The 25032-nt window shown below is 35.3% G+C and overlaps 2 protein-coding genes and 1 pseudogene across 2 annotated transcripts; all 3 read left to right on the top strand.

The window, feature by feature from the left end:
- The first annotated feature begins 9181 nt into the window (after positions 1 to 9181).
- On the top strand, positions 9182 to 14750 carry LOC147405493 (two-component response regulator ORR26-like). The gene is made up of 5 exons (XM_086433247.1): positions 9182 to 9481; positions 10861 to 11013; positions 11132 to 11521; positions 11860 to 11936; positions 13473 to 14750. Exons 1-5 carry the CDS (start codon positions 9355 to 9357, stop codon positions 14442 to 14444), a joined length of 1719 nt encoding a protein of 572 aa, XP_086289373.1. The 5' UTR covers positions 9182 to 9354; the 3' UTR covers positions 14445 to 14750.
- A 1185-nt stretch (positions 14751 to 15935) lies between these two features.
- Positions 15936 to 19337, top strand: LOC147405492 (GRAS family protein RAD1 pseudogene; annotated as a pseudogene).
- Positions 19338 to 20656: 1319 nt separating this feature from the next.
- On the top strand, positions 20657 to 24349 carry NDPK2 (nucleoside diphosphate kinase 2). Its single transcript, XM_086433246.1, has 7 exons — positions 20657 to 20923; positions 21075 to 21131; positions 21340 to 21426; positions 22337 to 22417; positions 22511 to 22623; positions 22695 to 22744; positions 24154 to 24349. Exons 1-7 carry the CDS (start codon positions 20696 to 20698, stop codon positions 24219 to 24221), a joined length of 684 nt encoding a protein of 227 aa, XP_086289372.1. The 5' UTR covers positions 20657 to 20695; the 3' UTR covers positions 24222 to 24349.
- Positions 24350 to 25032: the final 683 nt, after the last annotated feature.

Genomic DNA, 25032 nt, shown 5'->3' with positions numbered 1-25032 from the left:
GGCAAGCTTGGCATGGTTAGCATGGAACTTAGCTGCAATCTCTAAATTTGCTTGGATAATTATTTTTAACAAGGACACTCTCTGGGTCAGATGGGTCAAGTTGCATCTCATCAAGAGCCAAAGCTTTTGGTCTATTAGTATCCCCAGGAAGGCATCATGGAGTTGGAGGAAGGTCCTCAAAGCCAAGAGGATTGCCTTGGACAATATGGTAATGGTAGGTCCATTTTATTGTGGGATGATCCATAGCATCTCATGGGGATCTTGAAATCTCCATTCCCTGAGGCTTTTGAGAACTACTCGAGAGTCGGCCGAATGCTAAGGTTTCTGTTATTATTAGAGAAGGGAGATGGGTGATCCCAACTGGGAGGGGGGCATATGCATGATGTTGCTTCTGTGCTTGACCAAGTTCCTATACTCATGGACTCCCCAAATCATGTGGTTTGGAAGGGCGAGGTTGATGGGTGCTTTTCTGTTAGAACAGTAGTGAAGGTTTCAATATGTCATAATACTCCATCTTGGATGCACTTCGTTTGGAATAGCATCAACATTCCTAGACAAGTTTTATTATATGGCTTGCTCTAAAGGGGAGGTTGAAGGCCTTGAAAAACTTAGGCCCTGTTCTTTTCAGCTTTAGGAGCCAATTTTTTTTTTTTTTTTTAGCTTTTAAGCCAAAAAAACTAAATAAATGATGTTTCTTTGGGCTTTTTTGGCTCCTGTAGATTTCAATTAAAGCTCAAAAGTAGCTCTTAAAAGAAGTCGCCCAAGAGGGGCTTCTTCAAATGGCTTTCGTTGAAAGCCAAAAACATAAAACAGTTTAAGTGTAATTATTAAAATACCCTTCATCTTTAATCAAATTTTCAATTAAACTTAAGCTTAAAAAATTAAATGAGATTACTAAAATACCTTTCATATTTACCAAAATACCCTTCATCTCTAATCAAATTTTCAACTAAACTTTATCTTAAAAAACAAAAAGGAATTATCAAAATACCCTTCGACTTTATCAAAATACCATTTATTTTTAATCAAATTTTCAACCAAACTTAACCTTAAAAAATAGAAGGGAATTACCAAAATACCCTTCATCTTTTAAAATACCATTCATCTTTAATCAAATTTTCAATCAAATTTAACCTTAAAAAATAAAATGAAATTACCAAAATACCCTTCAACTTTATCAATTATCAAAATACCTTTCATTTTTAATCAAATTTTCAATTAAACTTAACCTTTAAAATAAAAAAATTTACCAAAATACCCTTCATCTTCCAAAATACCTTTCATCTTTAATTAAATTTCTAACCAAACTTAACCTTAAAAAATAAAATGGAATTACCAAAATACCCTTCATCTTTAATCAAATTTTCAATCAAACTTAACCTTAAAAAATAAAACAGAATTATCAAAATACCCTTCATCTTTATTAAAATACCTTTCATCTTTACTACAAAGACCAAAAGTAATTCATCATCACTAATTTATTACCAAAACATCTTTCATCTTTATGTGGATGTTAGATTGTATATTATGCAGGTATTTTATTTATCATATGTTCATTTTTAAGAGGAGATACTATTGAAATTTCAATAGAATTATAAAATTTATAAATTTATTAAAATAATTTTTTAATATAAATTATAGATATATATATATGGGTCTCTTTCAGCAACAAACATTTTGACAAACATTTTGGCAAAACATTTTTCAAAACATGGGTTAGAGGTTTTGGAATGGGCTGATTTTTGGTGAGGATGATCTCTACGGTGAGGAGATCATCCTCATCAAAAATCAGCCCATTCCAAAACTTCTAGCCCCATGTTAACAGGTTGAAAAATTGTGAACCGTCCATTTTTTGTAAATCATTTTTAATGGGTTAGAAGTTTTGGAATGGGCTGATTTTTGGTGATGATGATCTATTCCCTGTAGAGATCATCCTCACCAAAAATCAGCCCATTCCAAAACCTGTAACCCATATTTTCAAAAATGTTTTGCCAAAATGTTTGTCAAAATGTTTGTTGCTGAACATTTCCCTATATATATATATATATAGTGAAATTATATATTTGTTAAGGTATTCTGCTAAATTTTTGTGCATTATGGGTGCATTACCAACATTAAGGGTATTATGGTCATTTTAGAAGAATCCAGCAATAAAAAGCTGTCAAACGAACATCAATTTCTGGCTTATGTGCTTCTGTAACGAACAAGCTTCTGTTGGATGTGACTTTTCAAGATCTGGGCTTCTACTTCTTCCAAAAGCCGACTTCTGTAATTGAAGCTGGCTTCTGTAAAGAACAGACCCTTAAGATATGGGGTTTGAGGGCAGAAGTTACTTGTCGTTTGTGCAAAACTCTTGATGAAGATACTAGCTACCTCTTTAGTGGCTGCCCTTATGCGAAATGGGTGTGGTCTGAAATCCTTAAAAGATGCCTTCTTAGAAGAATGGCTAGGGAGTGGGCTGAAGTCAAGTGGGTGGTTGTCGATTTCAAGGGAGAATCTCGTATTCATAGAACGAAGAAGGTTAATTTTTGTGCTTTTGTGTACCACACGTGGAGGGAAAGGTGTTATCGAATTAATTGAGGAAAGTTTAATAATCTGCATGCAACTCTTCGTAGGATAGTCGAGGATGTGAGGATCAAGTTTGAGGATGTTATGGATGGGATAGAAGACAATGACTTTTGTGGAGGATGATGATGGTACATTATCTAGACTGTACATGTGTCTTAGTCAATTAAGTGATATTTTGAGTGAGCCAATAAAACCAATCATGCCCGCAGGGTAGACCAAGGTAGTAGTGTTTAGTCTGGTTGATATGGCAAGATAACATAAGTAGAAACTTGGCCTCTTTAGCAGGATAGGCTTAATCCGAATATCTGCATAATCTTGGATCACGTGTATCAAGTCCAAAGATCTCGGAAGAGTTCTCCCAAAAATCTTGGACTCGATCTCATAGATTTAGATTTCATCTAGGAGCCTTGTAATCAAGGATTTCACCGTAGTCGAATTCTGATTAAAGGAGAAACCCTGATTTGAAGGGAGAACATATAAATAGAGGAATCAAGAGAGGAAATGGATCTTTTTGGGCCAAATCTAATTGCTCTTGGTTGAAGCCCGATAATGGTGTTTGTGCTCTTAACACATACGGTGCCTATTATTAGAGATCATGATGGAGTTGTTTTCGCAGCTTTGGCTGGGTGTGAGGACCTGAAATTCGTTATCCATCACAAGTTACAAGGTATAATTCATGGGCTATGGTTTGCTCGCTCAAGAGGGTACTCTAGAATTCAGGTCCAATCTGACTCGATCCTTCTTGTCAATTTCTTGAAGGAAAAATGGTCCACCATGTGGCACCTTCTTCACCTTGTTTTGCTAATCAAGAGGATCTCTTCCAAGAAGTCAGGTTTTTGCATGTTTTTAGGGAGACTAACAGGGTTGTTGATTTCCTTGCTTCCTACCTTACTGGTCCTTACTAGTGAGGTTGAAGATCAATTGTGGTTCCATTCCCTCCCTAGGTTCTCTTCTTTCCTAGGATTCCAAGGGCTTGCCCCTCCTGAGGTAGCTGGTCTTAGTCAGCCTTAACCCTGTTGACCATTCAAAAAAAAAAAAAAGTAGGAGATAAATGTTGGTGTGGAGTGGGTGGTTTTGTGTATGTTTGAGTGAATCAATCTATCATTAATAAGTAATTCAACACAAAAGGAAGATAATTGTCTATTTGATCTCAAGCTCTTCTTTTTCTTTTAATGAGTCAAACCATCCAAACTTTAATCAAAATCGAAAGAAAAAATATTTGATCTCTACCACTAAAAATGCTAGTTTTGTACTTACTAACCACATTAATGTTTGACCCATTATTTTAAAACTTGAAAACTTTACTCGAATGTCCATTAAGTTGAGTCAAGTGAAAAGCTCATGATCGGTTCCTTATCTGGTCGATTTTATCAAATCTTGATATTAGGATCCAAATCTAAAATATAATTGAACTTAAAACAAAATATATAATATAATTTACATAAGCTCTCACATTTTACCAAATTGAACATGATTGATCTATATTTAATTTGATAGGTTATCAAATTGGATCCTTATCGGGTTGCAAATCCTCGATCGAGATCTTAAGTTATTTATGCGCATCCCCTAACTGTTCTAAAATGCCACAATTGACTATTTTCTTATTACAAAGAGAGATCATTTCAAGAAGAATTAAAATTCTAAACTTTAATAAATCCAAAGCAACTTTCCACTTCAGATAGGTTGCATGAGTTCATCCTCCAATTATTTTTTATTTCTCCAATCACCGCTGCCTTTCTCGTTAAGTAAATTTATTTTTTAGTGTAAAGAAATTGATAGTGGGCATTTCCTTTTAAGGCCATTGAGTTGCTTTTGAACCTTCTTGCCTTTCCACTCTCGAAAGCAATCACTCTAAACCTTGTTGTTTGAGGTTGGTTGAGACATAAAAATATAAAAAAATAAATTGAATAAATAAATACTCTAATAATTGTGGAATCATAGAACAAATCCATTAAACTTTAGACCATGCTTTTGTGATCACTACACGTCTTAATTAGTGATTTTTTTAGGGTTCAGGGTAGAAGGCTTTAGACCATACTAGAAGAGTAGAGATTTTCTGACACACACACCCTTTGACGTGGCATAAGTTAGAATCATAGATTTTTCTCTTGGAAGACAAAACTATGCATCCCCATAAATATATGTAATTGTGTATCCCGAGAAAAAGAATCTATGATTCTAACACATGTCACGTCGGAGGGACATGTGTCAGAGGGGGACGTCAGAGTAATGATTTTCTGACGCCTCCCTCTGACGTATTCCCCCTCTACTTTCCCAACGTAGCATGTGATAGAACCATAAATTTTCTTCCTCAAGATAAAATTGTGCATCCTAAGGAAAGAAAATCTATGATTTTGTTACATGCCACGTCAAGAGTATGTCAGAGGGGGGAGTCAGAATATCACGACTCTTACTTAAATTTAGTATAATATCCTTCCGTTTATCAGGTTCAATAAATTATAAAAAAACAAAACTATTAGATGTGATTGATAAAATTCATTATGTGTAGGCTCACCCATCCTGAAGTCCAAAGTTACCAATTTGTAAATAAAATCAGAGAAGAAAGAAAGAATTATTGATTAGTAGTATCGAAGATAGAGCTAGCACAAGAATAACTTATAATCCATATTCCATAAGACTGACTTGTTTTCTTCATGTACGTGTGACTATTTTTCTTTTGTATTTCGATTTCTAAATCACAAAATTAATTTTTTGATTGATGAACTACAACCCACTCAAAAACAAGTCCCAATCAACTTTACTCCTAAAAAACAGAAGAAGAAAATAATACAAATTATAAAATTGCAGTTTCGTCAAGAACTGAAACCGTGACCAATAAACCTCTAACAAATACAATATGAACTCTTGATTGATTAATTAAACATTCTAGTAAATCTCATGGAAACGGTATAGTACTTTGACACATAATCATCATCGTTATCTTCTGATAAGGAGGACACGGATCTTAATTCTCATTTGATGGTATAATTAAGACTTAAGAATTCTTTAAATCTAAAATTAATGTTCCTCCATGATAATGACTTGATGATGCCAAAAAAAGATGCAGAACAGTGACAATCAAAGTAGCAATTAATAGATAGAAAGGAATCCCCACTAACTCACTCACTTAAAGCAAAAATAAATTAATAAAAATAGAAATAAACAAATATTAAGGTCTTTATGAGTAATTGGATTGCTTATGGGGCCATATAGCTGTAACTCAACAAAACATATATAATATAAACCCAAGCTTTCTCTCCAATTACATGAGATGCTTTACATTTTGAATGGATGAATGGGCATCCAACAACCAAAGGTTTCGAAAGTGGCAAATTAATAAAACAATTATTCCAAATTTCCACTTATAATATTTTAGTGATTCTTTAAATAACATTCTCTCTTGTTGAGTATGGAGTACAATCCACATACCTTTGATGACAATTCCATGTACTCTAAATAGTACCCTCTTGAAAGTTGAAGCATCTATACTATATTTTAAAGAAAATACTTGAATTCCAACAAGGGCTTACTTTTCTCTCTCTCTCTCTCTCTCTCTCATCATTATATGTTTGAGTATTAAATTGGAAAAATTACTAAAAAAGGGTTTAATATTTAAAAAAAATCTATTTTTTTTTCAAAAGTACCAAAAACGAATTAAATCCTTAGATTGTCTAACGTTTTAATGTGTTAAAATACATTACTTTACAAAAAATGCCCTCGTAATGATCAAAACATTAGACTATCTAGTGTTTTAATAGCTTGCTTTAACACTCCAACAATTTACTCTCCATTTAAAATGTTGGACTGTCCAACGAGTTACTAAAATACTGGATTGTCCAACGACTTAATTCGTTTTTGGTAATTTTTGAAAAATAAATTCTTTTTTGTAAATATTAAAACATTTAACTTTGTTTTAATAATTTTTTCTGTTAAATATGAAACATTCTGATAAGGTGTATTAATACATCGAATCATAATTTTATAAATAATAATTATTGATTTAAGATTATGAGTAAACTTATTAGGATAGAGTTTATCTCTAGTTTAACTACTATTATTTTCTACGTAAACTCTATTAAATTAAAAATGCTACCAGAGCTATTGATCATTTGATTAAATTTTATGATTTTGATCCATCGTCTACCATCTTCAAAACCATCCCATTTCTTCCATATCATTCAAATCCCCCACCAAGACAAGTTAATGTTTCATCGAATTTTTGTCTAGTAAACTATTATCATATCTAGATACAAACACACTTTCAATAACAACAAAGACGTTCAATATCAAGAAAATTTCGAGCAGAATGGAATGGAAGAACAAATTATAACTAGTTGACTCCAAAACTTTAGGATAAAACTTTAATGATGATGATGAGACTATCATCAAGTCACTTCGCTTGAACTCTGCATAAAGCCCGAAATGGAAAGTAAAAGACAAAAACATTGGCACTTATACAATATTGTTTATATGACATTTTAATATTATGATGGGGTATGATGTGTGCATTCAAACATGCTTTCATCCCACCTTGATTATTCTCCCAAAAGAGGCCATACATACACACTTACTAACCCCTAAATGGAAAAAAGAATTTCCAACACCAAAAAATTGGATCTTTGACTTTACCTACCTCAATAATATAGAGTATTACACCTGTATAATTGATTTTAAAATTAGACCCTTGATGAAAAGGTGTATTTTGGATCACCTTCTTGTAATAACTTGAAGTTAATCTAAGTCCAATAAAGAATCCAAAATCTATACACGTAGGAGTTGGATATCAACTCCACTTCACTTCCCATCGTACATTCAGGCTCCCTATAAAGTTCATGTAGGCTAACATACCAATAATTAGCCTGATTGATACTTTCTAATCATTATATTAAGAGAATCAACAATAAAAAAAATGAATCGAAGGGCAAGAAATATCACTTGATTCGATTTTTGGTGAGTAGGTTTATACCAAACATCCATGGTGGATGGACCTAAAATAATATGTCGCATTAATACCATAATAGCAGAAGGGTGCATATTGTTAATCGAAACCCACATCAAATAAATTTTTAGAAGTATAAAAGGATTATTGAATAGATCCATTAATGCATTTAAAATAATTTATTCATTATAATATAAAATAAAATAATAATTTTGTTTTATCTTTTAAAGCTCTCTGAACAAGAATCAAATTATTTAATTACAAGAATCAATGATTCTAAAGAATTTTTACCTTAGTGGGTAGCACGTGCCCCTCCCCTAGAGATACACAAAGGGATGTGGAATAAAGTATTATCTTAAAGTAAGTAGGTTAGTGTGCCAAACCCCAAGTGGTTGGCCTAGTGGCAGGTCGAGCCTTGATAAGCTCCTTAGGAAAAGTAGGTCAAGTGTTTGAAACCCTACGAACCTATGAATTCCTCAGGGCCACCCTCCAAGTCTGGTTGACCCTCGACTCAACTAGTCGCACATAGGACTTTTTGAGCCGGGCAGCGCGTATGACCGTGTGATTAGTCTCACCCGAAGGGTTGGGGATACCCCATGATAACCACAAAAAAGAAAGAAAGAAAGATTAGTGTGCCACGTTATATATGAAAGGTTGCATTAGTACATCAAGTATCCTACTCTTAGGAGCATAAGATCTCATATAATATATATTATGAGAAAGTAATTTGGATTGAAGGATCATATAGAACCCCAATCAAGGATTTCATTTGGGTCATGTGGATTGCCACGTTGGCCCAAATGACACTTCAGCACTCTACGATCATTATTTAAAAAGAGAAATTCTATTGCCACAACAACTTTTACTAAGAGTATCTTAATTATTTTTTTTTTGATATTATCAAAGAATTAGCACACATCTTGGGGGTATTCTTAGTAATAGTTGGTGTGGCAATATAAATTTTATAAAAAAAAAATCCGACCAACTTCTATTTTGGTCAAAGGTTGAAAAAATGATGGCCATTAAAATTCTAAATTGAAAATGGATTGATATATCATCAAGCATTAGAGTTTGCCCTACATCCTTGTGTCACCCAACCATATTTTTGGATGTGATGTGAAAAATACAATCCAATCTTATGTACATAAGTATAACAATCTAATAAAGAAAAGAGTCGCATTTTCAGACTCATTTTTTTTCACTCGATCTGTACTTGACTGAAGTGATAAGGGCACAGAAACATAGATGATTTCTTTGGGATGTACAATGAAAAAGATCTATGATTCTATGCCCTTCCACATCAATTGAGTACAGACCGAGTGAAAAAACCGATTCCGAAAATCATTAGCCTAAAGAAAAATCATCCATGCCATGCTCACATTTTTGCTTAGAGCCAAAGGTCAAGGAAGGCAATTTGAATCTAGCGACTTCATTATTAATATGATACAATTTGAAGGAGGTGAATGAAAAACCAATAAATATCGACCTCGGTGAGCTTTCTATCCGTGTAGGCGTATCTAGGTTCTCTGAAGGTCCAATATTGGTGGACACGTGTCGTATTTTAGACTATGGGAGGACCATACAACTGTGTTACCTAAGGTGCACGCTAAGCGTATAGACCACGCGAGGCGTAGCCGTAGCGACCGTTACCAAGTCGGCGCCAAATGCCAATATTAGTTGTTCTTCCACTTCGCGCAAACACAAATGACTCATTTTTTAAATCTCTCTCTCTCTCTCTTACATAAGAGACTGCGATCGAAACCAAAACCCCTGTTTGTCCTTCTACTTCTACTTCTGCCTTAATTTTCTCTTTAGTTCTACGAAAAATCTGAGCTTTTTGTCGATCGATGGAGAATGGTTTTACTTCTCCTCGAGCCGATGTTTTTCCGGCTGGTTTACGTGTTCTTGTTGTTGATGATGATCCAACTTGGCTGAAAATACTTGAAAAGATGCTTAAAAAATGCTCTTATGAAGGTGAACTTAAACTTTCGATCTCAATTCTTTGTTAGGGTTTTAATTTTGTCTTAATCGTTCATATCCAGCTGATTTAATTGAAGAAAAAAAAATGATTTTTGGTTACTGGGGATTAAAATTATGGCGTGTGATTTACGATTATTTGATTTGTAAATTGAATTTGTGAGTTATGAAGGTGAAAGTTTTGTGCTTTATTGTTTACTGCTATAGCTGATTGTATTGAGTTTTTTGTTTTTTTGATTATAGAATACAAGTATGAAATAGTCTTTAATTGAGTGGAATTTTGACTTGAAATGAGGAATCAAGTGATTTAGTGGGCAAGATGAAGGACATACTTAGGAAGAGAAGTTATGTTTTATTGGTTCTTAAGAAGCGTATGGCCGTTATTCATTCAGATTTGATTTTTATTTATTTATTTACAGTTTATGAAATATGGATAAGATGTGAGTTATTAGTTTCCTAAGATGGAATGTTAGTCGATGTTAATAGGCATAATTCTGTTGGATAGAGCTTGGATGCTAACCACAAGTAAGAGGTTCAATCCCTTCTAAAATGTTTTCTTTCTCATGTTGATACCTTTTACATGCACTACTGAATAAGATTGCTGACGACTCCTGTAGATGTTGCTATCTTCTAGAATTTGGGTGGCTTATAGACAACAAGAGAGTGACGTCTGTTAGTGTGTGCAAACTTGCTATTTTCTAATGGGTTTTAGGTAAAGGTTCTAGTTCTCAAGCATTTGATTACTAAATCTATTCATTGGTGACTGTCGAGCGGGATTGGATCTTGAAAAGATAGGATTTTTATCCATCACAGAATAATATGAAAATAAGTATTCAGTTAAATCAGGGTCTAGCTTTTCTGTGTCTAACTTATCTTGTGAATGAACAGATGAGTGAACAAAGTGGCACTAGTAAAGTCATCTTGGTGTGAGTATGAGGTAGACTTCTCACATCATGTATTTTACAGATGTCATTGTGGCATGAAAAATGGCATGCTTCACTTCAGAAATACTTGCTGGCACATTAGTTGCACTATGGTGGTCATTGCGGGGCAGACACACTTATGCCCCATTGAATCTTGGTTTAGGAGTTGCACTGGATATAGGAATTGCCACTTTGATTTGATAACTTCGTGCAATTGTCAGGAAACTCATCGATGTTAGTTTATCATTGAATTTCATATTTTACTATGCCATGTTAGTTTTTTTTGTTTTTTTTTTTGGATGGGTAAGCTGGAATTGAATCCACAAGCCATGACCTCAAAGTTGCTTTGCAATGTATCAAAGCAACTGAGTTATGGTTCTAAGCCCCACTATGCCATGTTAGTTTAATGGCACATTTGTGACACTTTTCCATGTGTTACTTTGATTGTTGCAGTGACTACATGTTGTTTAGCAAGAGATGCTCTGAACGTGCTCCGTGAAAGAAAAGATGGATTTGACATTGTTATTAGTGATGTTAACATGCCTGACATGGATGGTTTCAAGCTTCTTGAACATGTTGGACTTGAAATGGATCTACCTGTCATCAGTAAGTCCTCTATCATTAACTCTTGAAGCTCTGGATTGAATATTATTTTTCCTTTTATTTCCCTTTATAACCAGTGAAATTTTTATTTTTGACGAGATGCATCTTATGAATTTGACAGTGATGTCTGTTGATGGGGAAACAAGCAGGGTGATGAAAGGTGTTCAACATGGAGCATGCGATTATCTTTTAAAGCCTGTACGGATGAAAGAACTTAAAAATATATGGCAACATGTTTTTAGAAAGAGAATACATGAGGTTAAAGATAATGAAAATTACGAAGGCATCGAAGATATTCAAATGATGAGAAATGGATCAGACAAATTTGATGATAGGCATTTAATAGGTGTAGGTGATCTGTGTTCAGCGAAGAAACGGAAAGATATGGAAAACAGAGAGCATGAGGATCAAGACTCTAATGATCCTTCTGCTATGAAAAAGGCTAGAGTAATTTGGTCTGTGGATCTTCATCAGAAGTTTGTCAAAGCTGTAGATCAAATCGGATTTGATAGTGAGTATTACTAACGTTCCTTTTGATCTTTATTCTTACAGAAATGAATGATGCAAGCATGGTTTATAATATCGGAATGTCCCGGTATCGGCCAAGACAGATATGAAACATTGAATGTTTCGGGCATGTATCATTTTGTATCAAATGAATTGGCCAACACTGTATCAGTTTTTTCATTAACCGAAACATTCAATCGATACGATATTTTAAACCTTGGATGCAAGGAAATTTTGCTATTTTATCTCCATACTGGCTATGCCCCTTTTGATCTTTATTCTAACAAAATGAATGTCTCATTATGCTTGTAAGAGCCGTGATGTGTAGCTTTTTTTTGGCAGAAGCGGGTCCTAAGAAAATACTAGACTTGATGAATGTTCCTTGGTTGACTAGAGAAAATGTTGCGAGCCACCTGCAGGTACATATGTCTCTCTACCTCTTGGGTTCCTAGAGCTCATTCATGTTAATGCAAAACATAAGCAAACAAGTCATGGCATTCTTTTCAATCCTTTAATTATCTTCAGCAATATTTCTTACTCCCCTTTTCGGCTTTTTTATTTATTTATAGCTTAGATGAGAATATTTCAATCTTTTTTTATTCCATGGATTATTATCATTATGCACAGAAGGGAGGAGCCGTATGAGGTGAAAATCTCATGTACGGTTCTGGAAATGAGGATTCTTTGAAAAAAACAAAAACAAAAACTTCTTGTTATTAAAATTGAGTATTCAGTTCTGAAGGCCACAGTTCTTTTCAATCAAACATGATTTTCTTTTTCTCTGAGTGCTAATCTCACACTATCAGGTGGATCATATTCATGCGCAAGTTTACATTGTTCTGCTCATAAGGACTTGAGTTGTTCAGGCAGATCTAGAAAAATATAACTATTTATCTTATATTGGCTTTTATTGCTACTGCATGCTTACGTAGATTAATTTTTTTTGTTATTTCGTTATTAGACACAAGATTAAGATTCTCTGGCGTAAGTTTATCATGCTTCAATGGAAAATGCCTTTAGGTATCATTGTCATTATACCGTCCTTGAATCATTTTGGTAGCTGATACTCGAGGCAAGATCTTCAGGGAAAAATATTTTTTTCTTTTTCTGTAGATTTGTATGCTTCAGATGTAAAACTACATCTTGGAGTCGGAAAAAGGGATATTATTTCTCATCCCAGGGTACATCTTTTGAGAGCATGAGATATTATAGTTCGTATTATTCATGAAGGGATCTTGTCTACCAACGTTCTTTTTCCAGGGCCTATCTGCTTCTTTGTTGGACTCCTTTTTCTTCTCATCGTGCAGGGTATTAGCATCCCTATTCAATGTTCTTCACTTTACCATAATAATCTAGTATGTATTAGTAGTTTGTGTTTAATTAGTAAGGTTAGTCACATTAAAAGTTTATGTGATACTTGTCGAAGGGGATTCATGTTTGCCCTCTCAGCTCCTAAAACTCACTTGTTATACAATTTGTCAGTCTTCAAAAAGCTAATGACCCTGATAAAAGGCACTAATTTATACGTACAATACCACAATCAATGTTTAAGTTATTATATTTTGATGGGCTTGGGATCCACATCAAAGTGAAGGATGTTGGTGATACACATTAATCTATAATTGCCGGTCATACACACTAATCTACAAGGATGCTTTATATTGAAATATGGAAAATGAGACTACCCTCAATTAGTTAACGATTAGCTTGGGATTTTCAGTTTTGTACCCGTTAGGGTGTTGAAGTCTCTGGATAATCTCAATACATAAGTTCAGTTTAAGATACAGTATCATGTAGTTATCTTGAACATAAAAAGTCTTTCATCTTTTTTCTTCCCCTTTGCACCCCTGATATGTAGAAGAAATCACAAACTATCTACATGATGCATATTCCAGCTTATGAATAGGGAGGGAGAGAGGCTACATCATAAATTTACAAACATCTGCTTTGTGCAGAAGTACCGCCTCTACTGGAGTAGGTTACAGAAGCAAAATGAACCGAAGACTTCTTATGGTGGAATAAAGCAACAAGAATTCACTTCCAAGGATCCAGCTACAAGCTTCGGACTTCAGAGCTCAGTCACAATGCACCAAAACAACGCAACTAGCGGCAGCTTCGGATACTCTGGCACTGAAGTACTTGTCCAAGATGTGGGCCCCGGAAAACACGAAGGTGGATTGACAGGCAACATTTCATTCTTGCCGGTAACAGAACCCAGAAAAGCTTTGATTGGTGATTGTCCTGATACACAAAAGACTAGCAATGGTTCTCAGATGGGCTTCACTCATCCTTTCGGGTCACTTGGGCTAGATGTCAATTATACATCATTAGAGTCCGTTATCCCACAACATCACACTTGGAGTACAGAAATCCCAATGATGCAACAACCAAAAGCAGAGCATCATGGATACACCCATCTCCCAATTCCTGGTCCACCGCATCACATGCAAGCTGATCGACCACGCCCCCCTCAGCTCATTAATACTGAAACTTCTATTACAAGGAATGATAAACCCAGGCACTCTGCAGCCAAGCCTTTGTGTACCGAATACAGAAGCAACCATGTCAGAAATGCATCTCCAATAGAACAGACAATCGAGTCGTTTTCTACTCAAACCGAGACACAGATTGTGAATCACATCTTGGATCAGAATAACGCAAGTAATTGGGAATCAGATCAACAAAACTTAATTCCAGGAAATGGGTTAGCTTTGCAGTCTTCACACGAGGATTTGAAATTCTGTTTGCTTCAAGATTATGAATATTTTGAGAATTTTGGGCCCAACAGTATAGAAATTTTGGAGTACAATGATCCAGAGCTCTTTAATGAGCTCAGTCATTCATATGACAGGGTAAGGTTTAATAGCGATTATTTGTGTGATGCAATGGAGCTCCCTATTACAGATCAAGGTCTATTCATAGTGTGATCTGCCTTATGTGGAGTCCATTTCTTGCTACATATTTATTGTGAAAAAAGGATTTGTTCTCTTTCTACTAGGTAACCAATCCTCTACATGAAGTGCCTCTACCATTAGGGTTTGGATGTGCTATCTTTTCAACTGATTTGGACATGAATGTCAACACATGTACAATAGATGGAAGCAAGATAAATGTTTACCTTGTGATGACGAACATCTAAGCACATCAAGCATGTTTCTTCGACTTCAAGTTCTCAAATATGGGGAACTGAAGGATTTTATTAGCTGATGACTTGTGATTCTCTTATTGATACACGTGCTATATGTGCTTGCACCATGCACATTGATCACTCACGAGTGCGCACACATGCGCTCAGGCACACACATCACACAACCATACACATGACTGCCCTTGATGCTACATGCAGATATGCTGTTAGATTTGAATTTCTAGGTGTGCTAATCTTGATTGTTCATGCTTTGATCATTTCCCTCTTTTTTTTCCCTCAATACCCTGCATACCAAATTTTTTGTTTTGCAACAATAGCATTAGTAACCAACCCCAAATCTTTGGGATAAGGCTTTTTTGTTGTAATAATAACTTAAATAGTAGTAGCCTATGTAACATGGACTCATATGAAGGATTTTTCTCTTTTCATCACTTATCGACACATTTGGACACAATTCCTCTCGTGTAAGGTAGTGTGATCATTTATGTTTAATGATCTGTGTAAAATGATGTATTGATAAAAAAAAAAGAAGAAAAAATCTGTATAAAATGATGTCAGAAATGGGTTGGTGTCAGTGTCACCATTTGTTTTAATAACAAAGTCTTTAAACACATTGTTTTATATGAAAAATCTAATTCTATTAAGTTATGGTGTAAGAATTGTTTTCTTTGACTTTTCATATATTTCATTTAATTTTTTTTTTTTAGAAAAATTTTATGAGTTAAATACAGATGAAATACTATATTATAATACACGTAAATGCCTTAAAAAGAAAAATAAATAAAAAATAAAAAATATCAAAAATTTTACATGTCCTAAAATAATGGTACATCAGCTTAATGCTGTTATAACAGATATAATGGTTAATAATGCCTATAATATTAAGGCTGCCATTTTCTATATATTCCATTACAAAAGGACCGAAAAATATTATTTAGGTAGCATAAAGACTTCCACACAAAAAAAGGTATTATTTAATAATTAATAAAGATCATGCCACCTTTGGTCTTGCAACAGCTCAGCTGATTTCAACTTTAATCACTTTTCTATTGACCTATGTTTCTGTTTTTCTGACAAATTACTAGTAAGGGAAATTCAATCAATAATGCATTTTAAAAAGAATAATGCTGAAGTGACCTCAAGATTGTACCTCATATCGCTCTTTCCTGGCGTGGAAGTGTGTAGGAACCATAGATGTTTTTCATTGAGATATGATGAAAAACATCTACGGTTCCTACACACTTTCACGTCAGGAAAGTGAGATATGAGGTACAATCCTGAGGTCACTCCAGCATGACCTTTTAATAAGCACAATAAAGCTCTAACTCTACTGCTGCCCTTGTTCTACTCTAATATAATGCCACATCAACATCAACCATTGGATTCGACAATAATGATATTATACACCTTTTTAAGTTATTATCGTTCGCAAAACAAGAATCTGTCTTTGAGATGAGTAAGTAATGTTTGAAGGGAAGAAAGCTGAGAATTCACTTCTTGTGGTTATAGCTGATTTTAGAATCATGGTTATTGAGGATTCAGTGTAACAGAACATAATTCTGTCTTTATTTTTATTAGCTGCTACATATCAAACTCAAACAATACAGAATTCCAATAATCCACCAATTCTTACAAATATAATGGAAAATTTATTAAATCTGGATTATGGGTTTTCAAGATCGCAATAAAAAAGGTCTAAGATACACAACACGTAAGTAAATCTACTTTATCTATATGACAAAACACCTATTACAAGTTACTAACTACAAATATTATAGGAATATCCATATTCCATGAGCGTTAGAGTTAAAATTACTTGAGATGCTATTAGATGATGTAATTAATATGTATATTTTACTAGTATTGTAGGCTCAGAATTCTCTCCTTGCTCATTCATGTAGAATAGGATCTAAATATTCCCACTTTAGTGTTCTATTTTATTCTTGTTTGTTCTGTACTCTTTAAATTCTAGCTTTGTGGATAATTCCAATGCCGGCCACAAGGAAAAGGTGACTCTTTTAGGAGAAAAGATACCATCATCTATTGCTAAATCTTGTATCTAAAATAGTAGATAACATCTGTATACAACACATACTAGTACCTGTGTACATGCTTTGGAATGGGACCCAACATTTTTCGGGTCCCACCGACATGATCGCTCACCCAAACAAATAATTATAGCCATCCGATCTACATCATTTTCTTTCGAATGTAAGCAAAACAAAGAACACTATTGTTTTAGAATATATCAGATGACTTGATCACCTATGTGGGATTCATGAGATGCGCCTTGTCAATCCTCTAGGACCCAAATAACTCGATTTTCACCTAGAACTATTAGTGTCAATGGATTAGTTCGATCCAAAACTTGAGATGAGGAGTGTAGGCAATGGTCTCACTCCAGATGAGCTAGCATCACATTTGGGAGTTGTCGATAATTAACCATTCGAATATGATGCTCATGTTGAGATGAGGAGTGTATAATGGGAATCTCAGATTTCTACTACAATTCAAGTGGTTTGATGGTTCTATGAGTTAACCATTCGAATATGATGCTTGCAACATTGAGGTCAGGGGGAGAGACAATCACAAGGTAAGCTATTAAAAAAATACCACTAGGAAACATAAAGAACATAGAGAAGAAAGAAAAACAAAGTATAAAACCAGAAAAGCCTAGGATTGCATACAATGAAAGTGATGTGCAGGCACGCACTTCGATTGCTCTATGTGGTCATTGCACTATGTTGCATCTCTAAAAGGAGGCAAACGCAGACTATTTCAGTTCGGTTGGTTTTTTTATGTTTCTACCTTGTAAAAATCACCACACTTGGTCCACCATGAAAGCTCATGTTGTTTGTATAAAACTACATACATGGTGTACAGGTCTTCAGAGCTTTATTGAATATATTTAGAGACAAAAAGAAGCAAAAAAAAAAAAGCCCAAAAGCTTCTTAATTCCTGGTATCTACATGTCAAATGAGTTCTACAATGATGAGAGGAGTAATGAGGTGGGTGGTCCTGATCTCAGTCTTGCAGCCATGGCTTTCTATCCCTTCCCTTATCTACCCACATTGGAGAACAGTGGCTCCACTTGGTTCCTTCCTTCCCCCGACACAAGGAACCATAAAAGGCTCAAACATATGCTAAGTGGTGATGAATCAATTGGAAATAATAGTAGCCTTTATAGTCGTAGTGGCAGCAGAAGCAATAGTACTACTACCTTCAATAGCTTGCCAACGATTCCGTTTCGGGATTACGTGTGGACTTATAATCAGAGGTACTTGGAAGCTGAGGCCATGGAAGAGGCAGCTGCAGCCATGAGTGGAGATAGGGTTGAGGAAGGAGGTATAGATGAAATGAGATTGGTGCAATTACTCATCGCCTGTGCTGAGACTGTAGCCTGTCGTGACAGATCTCATGCGTTGACCCTATTGTCCGAGCTTCGGGCCAATGCTTTGGTATTCGGGACATCTTTCCAACGTGTCGCATCTTGTTTTGTTCAAGGCCTTGCTGACCGTCTTGCCCTAATTCAACCACGTGGGGCGGTTGGCATTGTAGCCCCCATGATGAATTCAATGGATGCTGCCTTGGAGAAGGAAGAAGCTTTACGCCTTGTTTATGACATTTGCCCGTATATTCAGTTCGGTCACTTTGTGGCCAACACATCAATATTGGAGGTCCTTGAGGGAGAGAGTTCGGTTCATGTGGTCGACTTGGGTATGACAATGGGTCTACCACATGGACACCAATGGCGTAGGTTGATCAACAGCCTAGCTAACCGTGCAAGCCAGCCTTTTCGTCTTCGCATAACTGGTGTAGGCCAATGCGCTGACCGCCTCCAAGTCATCGGTGATGAGCTAGAGACCTATGCACAACATTTGGGGATAAATTTCAAGTTTTCGGTACTCGAAAGTAATCTAGAGAACCTAACGGCCGAAGACTTCAAGCCCCTCAAGGGTGAGGTTCTCGTTGTCAATAGCATACTTCAGTTGCATTGCGTAGTGAAGGAGAGTCGAGGAGCTCTAAATTCGGCTCTACAAATAATTCATGAGCTCTCGCCGAAGGTTTTAGTTCTAGTCGAGCAGGACTCGAGCCATAATGGACCATTCTTTCTAGGGAGGTTCATGGAAGCATTGCATTACTACTCTGCAATATTTGATTCACTTGATGCAATGCTACCAAAGTACGACACTAAACGTGCCAAGATGGAGCAATTCTACTTCGCAGAGGAGATCAAGAACATAGTGAGCTGTGAGGGGCCGGCAAGGGTGGAACGACATGAAAGGCTCGACCAATGGCGTAGGAGGATGAGCCGAGCTGGGTTTCAACCTTCACCCATTAAGATGGTGGGGCAAGCCAAGCAATGGCTTGGAAAGCTTAAGGTTTGCGAAGGTTACACGATTCTAGAAGAGAAGGGATGCTTGGCTCTCGGGTGGAAATCAAAGCCCATCATTGCGGCTTCATGCTGGAAATGCTGATCAGTTTCTTAATTAGCCATTTGCCTTGTACCCAATAAGATTATCAGAAATAAAAGATGAAATAAAAAGGAAGGATTAGTGCTTTAGTGTGCATGAAGTCTTAGTGTATCATGGTTTTAAAACTCGTTTTGACGTCTCATCTCAGACAAGTTTTCTGATACATTTGAGTTGTCTTATTTAACGATGAGACAAATGAACCATGGTATTAAATCTCTTCTGATACGTTTGTCTATCCATCTTGTTGGTGGACAATACCGAGATGTATCGGGCAAGTCTTCTTGGCCTTGGACGAGATTTAAAACCATGATCTATATATTCTTCTTCTTTTTTAAATTTTATTTTTACAGATCATTACCTTACGCCTTATGCACATTTTTTAGTATTGTATCGAAGGACTAACAGTGTCACTTTTAGATTGTTCTAATAGCTTAGTAAATACAAATTTTGACCTCAAAATCCTTATTCAAATTACAACAAAAAGATCTCTTTTCCCTTATATGAAATGGATTCTTTTTTTCATAGTTTTCTAAATTTGATTAAAAATAATTTATAGATCTAAATGTTGGGCAATAAAAGATATGAGAGAGAGAGAGAGAGAGATTGTGTTTCGTGATATATTAATTTGAATCGGAAAAGCCAAGCTATCTATAGGATTGTCAATGGATCCAATCAGACCCAAAATCCAATATGTTCCGATCAATAAGGTCTGAATTGAGGATTTGGGATTCTATAAGGATCCAACTTGATAATCTATTGGATTGGTTCTAGATTAATCATGTCACGTCCTGTCTTATAAGACACCAACATGATAAAATGTGAAAAATTATGTAAACTATATTAAATATGAAATCATATTTGATCCAAACCCGACCCAATCCTATTCTTAACAGATGATTTGGATCTTAATATTGATATCCAATAAAAAGAAAACTCAATTTGACAAGGGTCCAACTGAATCAAATTGGATTTTGGATATGATCAAAGGAAGTTATATTGACACACCATTATATTATAAGGGCGGACTAATTTCAAAATAAATAAATAAATTTAAGGGCACCACCCTCTATGTCACCTTTGTGTCTTCTCCACTAAATTAAAACACCAGTTTTTCTCTCTCTCTCTCTCCAATCTTTCTCCTTTTTTTCTCTCTCCAATCATCGGATTCAATGGAATCGCCTAGAGTCACATCTACCTCTTTCTTCTTTCAACAATCATCTGATTTAATGGAGACGTCGGAGTTGCAAGGGATGTTGTTTGACTTGAAATGCCCAAATTATTTTTTCCAATTTTTAGAGGTGTCCCTTAAAATAGGATGGCCTTTAGAGATTATTGGTGTGTCAATAAAATTTTCTTATGATCAATGATTATTGGATTGGCCCGATTGTCCCCCAAATGGAACCATGTACATAACACGTGTGACGACACCTTTTAGGTTGTTAGGTTGAGGTGTCAAGGAAATATGTCCATTTTGGTAAAATTCGTTTGGGTATAAATTCAATAGTTTCTTTTTCAGAAAGAAAGAGAGACAAAGAGAGAGAGAGAGAGAGAGAGGATGGAAAGTGTAGCCGTGTTTGGATCATGTGTGTCAACCCTTCGTTCACCTTCTACTGAAAGAAATGGCAGCTTATCCTACACCCATAAGCTTAACCTACGCACCCACTACCTAGCAGCATTCAACCCATCTTCCCTTTATTCATTTTATCCACCTCTCTCTCATGCTAAATTGCACTCCAAGAAGAACAAATCTCACATCTTTCTTCCACACTTGGTTGCTTCAATGGTCACCTCTCTCTCTCTCTCTCTCTCACACACACACATTACATCTTCAATATCTGTTAAAATTACAACAACAAAAAACCATTTAAATTTCCCTCCTTTTTTTTTCTTCTTCGTTAATTTATTTGTTTTTTTTTTTTTAATTTTTGGTTCAGGAAGAAGTTGAAGAGACATACATTATGGTGAAACCAGATGGTGTTCAACGTGGCCTAGTAAGTTTTTTTTTCTATCTGAATTTTTGGATATTTTAGAAGAAAACTGCTTATCTGGGTTTTTTTTTTTTTTTTTCAAATTTTGTTGGAATTGTATTTCAAGTTTCTTCTTTATCTGAATTTTAGGAAATTTTCAGTGGAAAACTGCTTATTTGGGTATTATTTTAATTTTGTTGGAATTGTGTTTGTTTGGGTTGGATTGTTTCAGGTTGGGGAGATAATTTCTCGGTTTGAGAAGAAAGGGTTTAAACTAACAGGTTTGAAGCTTTTCGAATGTCCCAAGGAATTGGCGGAGGTTTGTGTTCGAAACCCACCTTTATTGTTTTTTTTTTATGTTGATAAAAGAAACCCATTTCAGCTTTAACGTCTCCTAAGCAGAATCTGAGGGTTAAATTTGTTGGGTGTATCTAAGGTTAAACAAACGTAAAGGAACCCATTTCAACTTTTATGTCTCTTAAGTGAGAAATGTGATGATTCTGTGTGAATTTTATATGAACACTCTCTAGTCTCACACGCTAGAAGTCCCTGGTTCAAACCCGGGCTCAAACAAAGAAGCCTTCTCCTTTAAGTAGATAAGGGTTCCACTAACATATGATATTTGATGAAATGTTTCAATATGATCTCTTTATCTTGAAGCTTAAATGATCGTGCTTTGCAATGGTGCTTTTCCAAGTGACAATTGGAGTAATGCCCGTGCATTGCTTGTCTCATAAAGGAATGTAGCCCCCAAGAGTTGGTGAGAAGGGCAAGATCATGCCTCAAGAAGCGGAGGTCTTGAGTTTGAATCCCCCCCCCCCCCCTTAGGGGCCACCCTATTACCTGGTGCATGTTGGGGAAGGGGAGTGCAGATGCCTTGAGGATTAGTCTAGTGGAATAAGAGCCCCGGAGACCTCAATTCTCAAAAAAAAAAAGGCTTAGCTTTGGACAAAGTGGAATGGAGGAACAAGAATACAAGATTTGTCCAGCCGACCCCAAATCTTTGAGATAATGTTTTGTTAGGGGTGAATAAAAAATGATTTTGTTTATGATCTTTGCATGAGAATGATATTGTTTAGATGTGTATCTGATGGTTAAAGAAGCATAAAATAAATCGATTCATTTTTGTGTCTTTTATGGGCTTTGATGGTTATCGATGCATTATAAAAAAATCATCTTCTTATACTTCTTCTTTGGATGCTTGAATATTGATTCAATGTATTTTACAGGAGCATTACAAGGACCTGAACGCCAAGCCCTTCTTTCCCAAGCTAATCCAGTACATTACTTCAGGCCCAGTTGTATGTATGGTACGATTTTCCATGCTCTTTGTGTGCATATGTATCTAAACTTGAAGAATTCTAGCCATTATCAGACATCATTGTGTCTCTTATGTTGTCAAGGCTTGGGAGGGTGTCGGTGTCGTTGCATCAGCACGTAAGCTAATAGGGGCAACAAATCCTCTTCAAGCTGAACCAGGTACCATCAGAGGGGATTTAGCAGTTCAAACAGGAAGGTTAGTCCTTTTGAGTCTTGGTAACTTTTTGCTTGTCAAGAGATAAGGTCTTATGATGAACATTTGTGTAGGAATGTCGTTCATGGAAGTGACAGCCCTGAGAACGGCAAGCGTGAAATAGGTGAGACCTTGTATTTTTTTTAATTATTTTCCAAGTTTTACATTGGATGTCATCTTCCATGGTCCTCAGAATGCTTTCAACCATTCAGGGCTTTGCAGGTATCTACTAGTATAATTTTTCTTTAGTTCTAGCTTTTCATGATTCTTAATTTCTCCAATTTCTTGCCAAATAAAATTAATTTCTCCTTCTCTATAAAGTCTCTCAATTTGTTAATTGACTTATGTCTTACATATAAGTAATACTTACATTGCACATGGCCAATGTCGAAGACATCATTTTTTCCAAAAAATGGACCTATGTTACATAGATGTTCTATGTCCTTTTACTGATAGTTAACCCACACCCATTTTGTTCATTTTAGTAACAGAGAGAAACATGAGTGAGGAGAAGAATATGTTTTAGGTTTCAATTATTTCCAAAAAAATTAATAGAACAGGTAATTAAAAAGGTTGCCCAACTATTGATAAAATTCAGGATTTGAACTATTTAAAAAAAAAAAAAGAGGAGTTTAGGTGCATAATTTGTGGAAAGCAGAAATTCAATATTCCTATTTGAAAATTAATATATACGTTCAATGTTATATGGTCTTCAATATTTAGCTCCAAAAAGAGAGAGATCAGATTACTATTTCTTCCCTGTTAATATATACCTGCAATGTTATATGAATGTGTTTGATTTATGGAGATACTAATATCTATTTGTACTAGAAGGTGGCATGTGCAAATGCTCATGTATTAGAAGGGCTTATCTGTAATTTAAAACGTTGATTAAATGGTTTTTGAATATTACATAGTAAAAAGGATATTTTTGTAATTTTGAAAACTAATCAACGAGGAATTGCAATTTTCTTGTTTTTTTTTGTCTAAAATGACCCTGATTATATTACTTTTAAATGTAAAAACGGAGGCATTTGTGGGATCCAAAATTTGGTGTCAGACCACTTCTACTCCACCTTCTCTCGTTATAATAGTAAAGATGTTCATCATGTGTGGGTATATTCTCAAAGTATCCATCCTAAATTGTGGATGAAATGTTGAAAGAAATTGGCTTGGTGATCAAGCACATTCGAATCCAAGGTGTTGGGTTCATATTGGTGGCTTTGAAAGATGCTAATAAGATACATTCTGTGTTGGTTTACTTAAGATTGCAACATCTGTTGTAAGATAATATATTAAGAATCAGGACCAATGACCTGTTCCTATAAAATAGAAATGGTGACTACATGACATACTTTCGTTGGAGTTTAAGACTCCCCGGGCTTCTAACTAAGCCGGGAACACAGCCTAATGTGTTTATTCTCCAACCAAAGCTTGCCACGTAGACATCGTTCCTATGTATTGGAACGAGACACCGTACTGGATCGTGACTCATATCTTAAAGCTTGTTCTGATCACTTGCTCTTTCCGCAGGTCTCTGGTTCAAAGAAGGTGAAATATGTCAATGGACACCGGCTCTAGCACCTTGGCTCATGGAGTGATCTTCACAAAGCATCTATGCAGGCTTGAAATGTTCTCTTATGCATCTCTGGTTATATAAAAAGGTTAGATTATTCATGTCAGTGTATTTTCAACACTTCATTGGCACAAAATAAGATTACTTCTCTAAGAGGCCTGTAATTTCTTATGAGAAAAATTACAATTTATCTTAATTAATTCTTCACCCAAAATTTAGCGAGCTGCTATTGGCACTCCAACTTTTACTTATTACACTCCAATTTCTTAAATTATTTCACACCCCAATTAAATATTAAAACACACCACTCTTAACATTATAAAGGTTCGGTTGAAATTATAATTTCAACATTATAACATTCATTCAAAGAATTTCGGTAGTTGTTTACAATTATGAATGAATTCGACTAGCCTTACTAGGATAGTGAGGAAAAAAGGCCTTACTAAGCCACATGCATCATCGAAAAGATCTCAAGTAGTTGTTTTACGAATCTTGAGGTTTTTTGATGGTGGATGTGGCTTAGTAAGGCCTTTTTCCTCATTATCTTAGTAAGGAAAGGGTTTCACATTATGAATAGGCTCATATAACGACCTTAAACCCAAAAAAATAGAATTCTAACCTTAAAATAAAATTTAAAAAAAGAAAAAACAAGAGCTTCTATTGGCACCCCTAACTTTTATTAATTCTCAATCGTTTACTTATTATGCTCCTATTAAAAATAAGTAAAAGTTGGGGTGCCAATAGAAGCTCTCAAAATTTATCTTGGATAAGTAAATATTAATGGTATAGTTTCAGTCAGAGCGAGTAGACTACCCTATGATCTAACAATGACTTCC

This window comes from Akebia trifoliata, chromosome 3 (assembly GCF_017979445.1).
Source record: "Akebia trifoliata isolate Shusen 1 chromosome 3, ASM1797944v1, whole genome shotgun sequence".
Lineage (NCBI taxonomy): Eukaryota > Viridiplantae > Streptophyta > Magnoliopsida > Ranunculales > Lardizabalaceae > Akebia > Akebia trifoliata.
Note: the sequence above shows the minus strand (reverse complement) of the source record. Positions and strands in the feature narration are given on the sequence as shown.

Coding starts and splice junctions, on each gene's coding strand:
- NDPK2 (XM_086433246.1), top strand. CDS start 20,696: ATGGAAAGTGTAGCCGTGTTTGGATCATGTGTGTCAACCCTTCGTTCA. Junction 20,924..21,074: donor CACACTTGGTTGCTTCAATG/GTCACCTCTCTC, acceptor TTTTTGGTTCAG/GAAGAAGTTGAAGAGACATA. Junction 21,427..22,336: donor GTCCCAAGGAATTGGCGGAG/GTTTGTGTTCGA, acceptor TGTATTTTACAG/GAGCATTACAAGGACCTGAA.
- LOC147405493 (XM_086433247.1), top strand. CDS start 9,355: ATGGAGAATGGTTTTACTTCTCCTCGAGCCGATGTTTTTCCGGCTGGT. Junction 11,522..11,859: donor AGATCAAATCGGATTTGATA/GTGAGTATTACT, acceptor TTTTTTTGGCAG/AAGCGGGTCCTAAGAAAATA. Junction 11,937..13,472: donor ATGTTGCGAGCCACCTGCAG/GTACATATGTCT, acceptor TGCTTTGTGCAG/AAGTACCGCCTCTACTGGAG.